The sequence below is a fragment of the Perna viridis genome, chromosome 7, assembly GCF_037379345.1.
Source record: "Perna viridis isolate PV_CMFRI_1.1 ecotype Kerala chromosome 7, ASM3737934v1, whole genome shotgun sequence".
NCBI lineage: Eukaryota > Metazoa > Mollusca > Bivalvia > Mytilida > Mytilidae > Perna > Perna viridis.
In genome coordinates this window covers 28,986,304-28,997,448 of record NC_142451.1, presented here as the reverse complement: position 1 = coordinate 28,997,448, position 11,145 = coordinate 28,986,304, and the positions used below count along the sequence as shown (strand labels likewise).

At 32.3% G+C, this 11,145-nt stretch overlaps 1 protein-coding gene across 2 annotated transcripts in view; it reads left to right on the top strand.

The window, feature by feature from the left end:
• Nucleotides 1–597: 597 nt before the first annotated feature.
• The window catches only part of LOC148612167 (glycosaminoglycan xylosylkinase-like), a 46,663-nt gene continuing 36,115 nt past the window's right edge, over nucleotides 598–11,145 (top strand). The window contains exons 1-2 of one of the 2 annotated variants that reach the window (XM_088593369.1): nucleotides 598–711; nucleotides 7,338–7,682. In XM_088593369.1, the coding sequence (XP_088449495.1) occupies nucleotides 7,394–7,682 (289 nt within the window). In that variant the 5' untranslated portion in view covers nucleotides 598–711; nucleotides 7,338–7,393. Of the gene's footprint in view, nucleotides 712–5,759; nucleotides 6,311–7,337; nucleotides 7,683–11,145 lie in introns of those variants that run through there. The other variant, XM_088593370.1, reaches the window with a different exon arrangement.

Genomic DNA, 11,145 nt, shown 5'->3' with positions numbered 1-11,145 from the left:
AAGTTCTCTATGCTGCCAGGAAAAGTGGGAGACAAAAATAATTAATAATTTGATATAACATAATACACTGTTACTGTTAGTGTTATCTGCCAATCTGGGATGCATGATGGAGGAGTTGTTTAAACAAAAATGACAATGAGAAAAGATATTGAGAGCAATAACTAATTGCAAAAGGCCTTTAAGACTACTGAAAATAACAAGGGATTATATGTTAAAAAATGATTCAATTTAAACAGTTTCAGGTTATTTATTTTTCAACTAAATTTAAGAAGAAAAAAGAAAGCATATGCATAAGTATATATGTCATATAAATAATAATAAACGATAAATGAAATACACAAACCTGTCATGGTCACCGTATTCCCCCAAAACAAGATCTCTGAACCTATATCTGGGGGGAAGAGGAGGAACAACATCAAAATCACTCTCCATTTTTGCTCAGCATCATGTATCCAGGTGCTCTAATATATCAAACTTTTATATGAACCGAATTGCGCAACTCTATGTTTATCATAATCTTGCTATCAATTACAAGCAGGCATATGAAGTAGTTGTAACTATTTTTACAGATAATAAATCGATCTATCGAGGATAATTGATTAAGTGTGTAGCAAAACAACAGACGTTTTAAAACAGTTATATGTATTCGTTCCACTGAATATTTTAAATTGTGTAGCGACCTAATTGGAAGATTGCGACAGTTTCCTTCAGGTACATGTTATAACTCTAGAACATCAACAATTTTATCATCGATTTTTGTTTTCTGTGTTATTAGATCACACCAATACGATCTTTAAATTATTCTACTCTAGGGCAATAATAAATTAGGTAAATTTTCGAAGGTTTAGATACCCATCGAAAATTATTCAGTTGATATTTATTTATTTATAATTTCACGTTACAACTTACATGTATGTACAACACAGTCAACAGGGAGTGAATCACAGGCATTTGTTTCATACAAAACTAGGTTAGGAAGAGGAGGTGACCACCTATTTATTTTATATGAAATAAATGCCTGTGGAGTGAATATTGATGGGAAAAGTCACTTGTAATAATTAATATTGAACACTACTGTTTATATAATATGGGGTATGCATTGCCTAAATCAGCGAGCACCTTGAGCTTTACCACACATGTACCGTCTGTGTGAGATTCAAACTTTACAAAGAGGGGGGGTCAACCCGGATGAAAATTTTTGCTTCGAAAGTGCAAAAATTTTTATTTTTAGTTAAGCAACAAGCGAAATCAAAATTACTATTTTAAAATCTGACTTGTGAATGAATGGGGGAATTTTTTTTCAATAAATGAATAACTTGAAATTTTTGTCCCAAAATTCAAATCCCCTACCCCCCTTTCCCCTCGCTCTCAAAATGGTCGATAACTTTATAGCACTTCTTCACATTTTTATCCCTTAAGGGCATCTCTAGCAACATCTAATTCAGTTTTGGCTGGTCAGATCAATCTGTACAGATGCTGGAAATATTACAGTCCTCCACAGATGGTGGGAATATTTTACACAAATCATGTGACTTAAACAAAATTCAGATGAACAGCTGCAAATTCCAAACAAGAAAATGATTGCCTTTCCTATCTCAGAAAAGCTATACTTCGATTTTTATAATTTAATGGGAGTTATATTTTTTTCCAAGGCGGGTTTGGTTCTTGACAACAGCGACAGGAAACAGCGTAGATACACATATGTACTTCCACATGTTTTCCGAACTTTTTAAAAACATCATTTTCACTTCTTTCAATAAGTAAAAAAAAAATAGAGAAAGACTCGAAAACTATCAGAAAAAATGAATTTTTTTTACTGAAACATAATCTTAATCAATGCGTTTTTATTTGGTTTAAAGAAGCAATGAATTTTCTCCATAAGGACAGTCACTTTTTGTTACTTCTGGGACATGACTTTTTTTTGGTTAGTATATTGGGGAACCTTAAGGGAAATTTAGATAGTACATGTAATAACCGTAGAGCTCACACGGCTTTGCGGTGCTTGCTATTAGCAAATTTTTTTTTATTTCTCTGTAGAGTAACTTTACTATAAGTGTTTGTTAAAAGCACTGGATAGATTTTGATGAATGATACATATGCATGTGTAATACCAAATTAAAAAGATTCACATGGAAAATGGCAAAATATCTTTGCAATATATTGAAAATAAGAGGAATATAAATTTAAAACACAATTGACTAATAAAATTAATTTTTTTCAAGGTTCATATAGGTTGATTTGTCATTGAGTGTTTGTGAAACAAATGAGAAAAAAAACTACTGAATGGCTATGGTTACTTTTAATAAATGTGTTTTGAATATTTATAAAATTATGACTAAATTAATGTACCTACATGTACATCGTAAGAAAGCTATATAAAAATTTCCATTTTGAAAAACTACTCCAGTTAGCTGTTAATCATTGTGTCTTTCTGTTAATTTGTTCAACCTTTTGAACTTACTACCAATTGAAAGGTTAAACTACCCTATTTAAAATGATGTATTTTTATTGCTTGATAATGCGATTGAAATACATGCATTGTAATTACACTCCTTGAAACATTCACTTTACCCATTTTAGGGTTTGTGCATCGTTTATCATGCATTTACACATCATTTTACATTCTTTTAAATGTATGATAGAAGTTTTGGTGTAAATGCACGCTGGTAGTATTTATGTAAACCCACGCTGAAAGCTTTCGTTTATTTTTGTGCATTCATTATTTCCTTTATTCAACTGTTATTTTAAAATTTTTTGCTTTTACTTTTTGTATTTTCATTAATTCTGTCCCGTACAGGTCTGGGTGTAAAAAAAAATAGACCTGCAGCAGCTCTAAGCTTGTAAAAGGGGACTAAATAGTGTTCAGAATCCTAGCTGGGGGCTAGGGGCGCTTTGCCCACAGAGTAACTGGGTTGTGTGCCCCAGGTGGTGGAATGGGGTACCCCTAGCATGTTACATGCTGGGGTTGTCAGGCTGTAATACAGAAAACCTGAATGCAAACCATGGTGTTGGGAAAGATGCCACGTTCCTCGCACATTAAAGAACACTGCTGTGGTATTCCATAGGAGTAGGACCCTTTGCGCTCCGCCACAGGAGGCTAAATTGCCCGACCCTACCCATCCCTCCCTTTTTCTAATGGCAATCAAAATTTGTTGACCCTATTATCCTTGTGTCCCATCCCTTTTTTCATTTCATGTTCATTTTATCATTCATTTCATGTTCATCACCTGAATATAGCTGAAATATTGCTGCTCGGGGATTAAACCCCAACAATCAATCAATCATTAATTCTATTTATGATTTTTACTTTCTTCATTAATATTATTATTATTCTTATTCTTTTAAGAAGAACTGCATCCATTTTGAAGATGCAGCATCACACATCTTGATTATACACTGATTATTATATATGGTCTATGAACTTTCACAATTGTGCCTGCTGACCTCAGTCTGATATTGCCTTCTGCTGATCTCAGCCTGATACTGTCTTCTGCTGATCTCAGACTGGTACTGTCTCCTGCTGATCTCAGCCTGAAACTGTCTTCTGCTGATCTCAGACTGTTACTGTCTCCTGCTGATCTCAGCCTGAAACTGTCTTCTGCTGATTTCAGCCTGATACTATCTTCTGTGCTTTTAATTTTGTTCTACTGGGATCAAGGTTTTATTTCAATTTTGCTGAGTCTTTGTTGTATGTTAATGAACGTTCATTGTTGTATGCTTATAAAAATGGGGATGTGCTTCTTTGAGTCAAATTATTATCAAAGTCCTCAGTCATATCATATTTATTTTGAATTTTATACTTCAGTTTATCTATACATGTAGTATCCATTAAGTAAAAAAAGGAAACCGGTGATAAAAATCAGAAAAAAATGAAAATGTCATTCATAATAAGTTATTAAGACAGAAACCCTGCCAACAATCCACTTAATCATTTCAAAAAATAAAAATAAGTGAAATAACCCAAAATACCAACAAACAATATAAAGATCTACATATACAATGTACATGTGTAAATAAGGTTTAAATACTATACAAACACAAGTAGCACTTAATCACATGATTACACAAGTTCTCATTTTGCCTTAGATCACTCCAAATATCACTAAAGCGAAATGGGAATAATTTTATGTATCAAATTTGACAGCAAAGGCAAAATGGGAACAAGCCTAAACGAATGGATTCCATTGAGATTGTACCTTTTTAGGAATTGTGACTGGAACCCTGCAGGAATTAGTGGACGCAAAAGGACAACTTCAATTCTGATAAAAATTTTTTACCCTGTGTCAAATTTTAAATTCATGCAATCCAAGCTGTATCAAGCTTGAATGTTGTATCTAACTTGCCCCCAATGGTTCTGTAGTCGACCTCTACAGTCGTATCCAGATGCACCGTGCAAAGCATTTTATTGTGAATCAAGTGGCCTAATTGGTGAGATTTCCAAAACCTATTAGCATCCTCCACTGAAAAATGGATTTTATTGCCATTTACAAGTTCAGTTTATTTGAGACCATTGGATTTATAACTTTTTTTACACATGTAGATTAATTTTTGTTTGAAATGATTTTATTTTATTTCACGAGACTTACCAATGTACACGTACAATGTAAGGTTTATTTTATTTCACGAGACTTACCAATGTACACATACAATGTAAGGTTATTTGCTTTATAATTTAGAATCCGTCGAGTCTCAGTTTTCTTTATTAAAATCTGACTTCCAGATACAAAATGTACATATTGATAAATTTTAATCATTCATAAATGAAGGATAACAACAAAATTACTGAACTGAGTAAATCTAGGCAGTAGTCTTAATGGAAATTCTATGTAACAAATAGCATTATTAGGGTAATACCCAGAAAGTTGGAAACCAGCGCAGTGTTCCTGACTTGGTATAGGCATTTCAAAATAAAAGGTTGGTTAAAACAGATTGTATAGCCTGCTAAACCTCCCGCTTTTAATACAGTTTATTGTGCCAAGTCAAGTAAATTTTATTTAAAGTCAATATAGTAAAGAAGAAAACATAAGCTCTGTACAGCTTTTAAAATCTACATAAATAAACACAAGATATACAAGATATATTTCAACACAAATACGCAGCATAAAATTGCCACCAGTCCATCAGTCAAAACAATATAGAAGATATGGATATTTAATTGAACACCAAATGAACTAAATACAATCAAAGTTATGTAAATCCATGCCACAAGTTTCAAAAAGTCATGAACTTTGAATGGAAGGTGTGTCAAGTTCAAAATGAATTAATAATATACATTGTACAAGTAAAAACTATAGAAAATTAATTGGTAGACATTTTAAAAATCCATCATCTATAATCTCTTTGTCAGAAACAAAATATTTTTTTTAATAAGATGTGGATATCAGAAATAAAACTTTTATACATGTAGGTAGTGTATGAGACAAATTTTCTTATAACCCTGTACAAAAGCCTGTCTCTATGGTAACGGTGGCATCTTAAGAAGTTAGAATAGTCGCTACTAGCTCTGACATCTCTTAACAACTATATGTAGGCCATTGCAGTGCAAGCTGGTACATATATATATATTACTGCACAAGAAAAGAATATTTATAATGTTAATATCAGGACCGTCTTCAAATTTGAGGTGAAGGTTTAAAAATGATTTGAAGGAAGCTGTGTCAGTAGTCTCTTTAATTTCTAGTTCTGGTGGATAAATAAACTGAAGCCATTCTCCAAATTTAGGATTATTAAAAGAGTGAACATCGTCAATACATAGTTACATGTATGTGAAATGAAAGGATCTTTAATCTTTTAAATCACAGTGGTGATTTTCATATGAGGACAATATAACTTGTGCAGATTGAAAGGAATAAATATTTTGGACAATACTGATCATACTAGTATCACAAGTTGTTCTGTCTCTTACTGATACCTTACTAGCATTTTGCATATAGCTATTCTTTATTCAAATAGTGAGAGATTGCTGTACATGTTTTTCATTTGATAGTAATTGACACAGTACATGAGAACTTAGATTTTTCTTAGTTTACTGTTTTCAATAGGTAGAGTTTATGTATGAGTAAAACATTCATGTAACCTTAAGGCAACATAAAATATATTTTATGAAGCTTTATCAATATAAGACGGCAAAATGTTCTAGGTAACTTGGATTTTGCTGAAAACTTAACTCGACCTTCATTTAACTATTTATAGAACTAAACAACTGTGCAAAGAGTTTCAAACAAATTCACTGATCCATTTTTAAGATATCAATATGGAAGCCATTGGGGGACAACCAGATGGACAGCCTACAACACACAAGTTTTTGAGGGTATTACATAATACAAAATGTACCTACATGTAGCCACTCCATGTGGTGGAGTATAAATAGGACTTAAAGTAACCGTCATCCAATCATAAGAAGACAAACTCTATCCTGTGAAGGTTAAATATTTCACTCACTGTATTAGAATTTTCCAGATATTGGTGACTTTTATTTTGATAAGTCTACCATGCCTTTTTTATTGTGTGTTTAAATTATCTCGGTAAGGCTGTTTCCCCTGATGAAAGTTCAAAATTTATCAAAAACATGGCTAAAAAATAATTCAGATTAAGATAATCTATTTCGATATTGGTAGTCAATGGTTAGGATATGGTGTTTCTGTTCAAAATTGCACTGATTACATTTGTAATTGTTTATGACTTATCTTTTCTTGACATCTATTATCAAATTATTCATTTTAACTTAAAATTCAAGGTTTTACATTTTTACATGGTATTAAAAATTTCTCAATTTAAGAAATTACACACATTTCCAATAAAAAAGGATGAGGAAGTTATGAAAAAGGCTATCATCACTGTGCCTCTAGCTAATTTAAATTATATGTACATGTATGAGCACCAGTCTTGACATATTACCACTTTATTATAGATTTAGCATATTTTCATGTGTCTTTTTCAAAGCTCTTTCAAAGCTCTTTCAAAGAGGGATGCTAAGATATTTGGTCCATGCTGGAAGCTCCATAAGGCTGTTTCCCCTGATGAAAGTTCCAAATTTGTCAAAAATGTGGCTCAAAAATAATCCCAATTAAAATAATCAACGTGTATTATGAAATAGAAAGCCAAAGGTTAGGATACCGTGTTTCTGTTTAAATTTCCACATATTAATTGTTTATGACTTTTCTTTAGAAATGATACACATTTCCAAATAAAAAAGAATGAGGAAGTTATGAAAAAGGCTATCATTATCACTGTGCCTCTAGCTAATTTGATTCATATGTACATATGTATGAGCACCAATCTTTACATATTACCACTTTATTATAGATTTAGCTTATATTCATGTGTCTTTTTCAAAGCTCTTTCAAAGAAGAGGGATGCTAAGAGATTTGGTCCATGCTGTAAGCTCCGTGACATGAAGTTAAAATGGAAAGTCATAGTGGTTGTCAACATTATCTTCATCCTGTTTGTGTCCTTCAAAATCCTTCAACCTGATATCATAGAACAGGAAAATGAAGAAAGGGGAGATAACCAGATGTATACATCCTCACCCAAACTTAAAGAAAGAAGACAATTGTTGAAGGTTTTAGAAGACAAGTTCCTACTTAATACTGAGTATTGCAAGGCTGAACAGAATCCATGGAAGATTGCTGCTGGTTGGGTGAAAGATAGAGAAGTCATTCCTGAGGAGGCACCGGAGTTAGGTACATATAATATAAACAACATTAATTGAAAAATGATATAAAAAAAAAAAAAAATTGAAAAAATTTTCAACGAATTGCAGAATATTTGATGTAAGGAGCCATGACGATATCCTGCTCAGGACAAGCTGTCCTTCCTTATGTCTTTTGAATTAATTTATTTGACCTGTATCATATAGAAGTGTGTTATAGACAGTTTTTCATCATGTTCAATCAGTTGTGAAATATTAAATACCAGTTCTGATAAAATTCAGGCACTGCCATTGGCAAAGTTATTCATGGTGTAGAAAAACCTACCAAACCAACAGTACTTTTCAGTCTTCATATGCTATACTTTCACTTAACGATAATCATTTCTGCAGTCAGATCCGCATTTTGAAAAAATCAAATGTTCACCTCCCAATAAAATCAACCAAATGAAACCAAATCAAGAATGTTAACTCTTCCATAGTGCCAAGTTCGTGTACAATCTATTGAATTTTTATCTCAAGAGTGCAACAGTAAAATGAAAGACAAAGACTGGTTATGTGATCAGTAACTGAACTGAATTCAGTGGGTTTTTGACGTACATGAATCACCTTATGCCTGATTTTTAGAAAGACTGCTACTTAATACAATGTATCCAGGGGCTGCTCTTGCTTCCAAAATTCTGTCGCCAGAAAAAATCGCCAGCTGCCATTTTTTGTCGCCAGTTTTCAGAAATTAGAGCCAAAGGGTGCCAAAAAAAATTATACTTTAAAAAAAAAAGCCAGTAAAAGCCACTGATGAATTATCTCTGTCAATTCATCAAAATAACCTCTCCATTCATGACATACATTTGTACATGTACCCAACATTCACTCTTGATGCATGTATAAAGCAGGTTTTTTGCTCTAGTCTGTCACTTTCATATGCATAAAATAAAAAAGTACTACTCCAGAAACAGGTATTTTACTTCTATCAAAGACTTTATATTACTATTCTCATATAGTCAATGATTTTAAAACATGTTCACCTTTGTCCTTTATGGTCTAATTTATCTAATACAATACAGCTGAAATATTGCTGCTCGGACGTTAAACCCAACAAACAAATGAACAAACAATCTAATACAATACAATTTATTTTTTTTATACTGATACAGTATCATTAAAGGAATCAGCTAGTCTAAGGTAAACTCAGAAAAATCAGTTACATTTGATTCTAAATAATATTTTGCATTTAGGCTGAAATAATACGTTGTTTGCTCCTCCCTCATGAAAGATATTTAGTAGTAAATTAGCATTTAGGGACTTTGGTTCCTGCAGTAATGTGTCAAGAAGTATTACATGTGTTGAGCATGTTCCATTTAACCCCTTAGTCAGTACAAATCTCCATTCTATCTTTAATATTTTACCAATTGATGAACTGGAAATGAAAAGAAGTGATTTTAACCATCAAGGGAATTATTTTCTTAAACTGAAGTTGGTTTTATTTAATTTAATTTCAGTGTAGACTAAATACACTGTTTATATAGTTGTTGAACATAAATGCAAACTAACTTTTGGACAGGTTTAAAAATTAGGGAAACAGGTGAAATTTAACAAAATTTGTAAAAGTGTGTGAAGTTGGATTCTGTTTAACTACTGGTTACAGTTTATACTTCAGAAATCTGTAGTATTGATTGACATTCAGTTTATACTTATTAAGAAAAATAGTTCTAAATGATATGAAAAATGCAAGATACATATGTATGATCACAGTTTTAATCTACGTGTTATATTCTTTGAAATTTTGCTCTTGCTACAATTTTCGCAAGAATCAAAAACCTCCAGTGCTAATGGCACTTTGATTACAATTGTGATTTCAGTAAAATGAAAGGCCGATTTTTGGAGAGATGTGTAACTCTAGTGATAAAATTAAGAAGTATTAAAGCTACTCTGTATTTGAACTTGAGAAGGAAATCATTCTAAGAGAGATAACTCTAGTTTGTAAAACATACTGAGAATCATTGGAGAGATCAATTCAGAAAAAAAAACTCCAATTGCTTTTAATGTCAGGCATGATTTTCTTCAGTTTTTTAGTGGATTTCCGCTATTTCAAATCCAGATTTTACCGTTATGGTTCTCTTTTTACTGTATATTTACTTCTGATTTTGCCAATTCCCACTTTGTTGACCTTGTAAAATCATCTCTGTAATGTTGTAATTTCCATGGCTTGTTTATACATACATACATGTACAATCTGAAAATGTGCTAAATTTTTACCCTAGCCCACATTCCTGTTTAAAGTGGTGTGAAAAAAACATGAAATGTAAAATCAAGAACTGACATATTTTGAACTACAAAAATGGAATATCCTTCAAATTATATTAAATTGAAAAACATATTAATTATTCAATCCCATGACACTGGTCTTCATTTCGGGATAAACTATTCTGCCCAAATGGGTCGGTCGTAATATGTCATGCATATTTACTGTATTTAAACACGTAAGTCAAAACATGTAGGATGTTATTTATTTGTGCGTTTTCTCTTTACCTTTTCCTGCTTTTGTTTTTGTGCTAAGTTCATCTTTTTTTCCTAAATATACCATACAATGTTCTTCATCATGTTCTTTTAGAAACACATGATCAAAATGTAGATTGAAAAACCTTGCTTATTTTTTTTTATAATTTATAATTCGGAAAATTGAAGGTTAACAAAAGAAGCCTATTGTAAAAAATATGCAAGACTGAGACCGTTAATGTATGCAGAATAGGTTTTGATATTTACAGGAAAAAATATTTATATGGGCTTGAAAACAAACTCAAGACAGATGATTGAAATAAACAGTCAATCTCTGGTGTATTTGGTGTATTACACATTATGTAAACATTTGCTAGTTGATCCCTGCCACAACGCAGAGCAGGGACATAAAAATGCTGTTGTCCGTCCGTGCGTCCAAAGCTTGTGGATGCAACTCCTCAGAAGCGGCTGTACGGAATTTGACCAAATTTTGTAGGATTTCTTGTCACCATATGTAGTTCACCATACATAACTGCTATTTTGATTTAGCAATTTTTATGGGAGTTATGGGACTTTGTTCATTTTTCACATTATTCGCAATAGGAACACCTTGTGGAAGCAACTCCTCAGAAACCACTGAATGGAATTTGACCAAATTTTGTAGGACTGTTTGTCACCATATGTAGTTGATCATACTTAACCGCTCTTTTGATTCGACAATTTTTATGGGAGTTATAGGACTTTGTTCATTTTTCACGTTCTTTTTTTGCGGATTTTTTTGTTGTTGTATGAAGAATTCTTAACCTAACTTAATTTGATTCATTAAGATACATTAACTTTAAATCGCCACATGGACTTATGAAAGTACATAAGTTGACAAGTGTCAAACATTTGTAATTCAACTCTGTCTATAGCGGTGGGGGACATATGGCTACGCGTAGCATTCTTGTTTGCATAGTGAGCACCGTATTTATAGATGTCATGCAAAAGAGTGGACATGC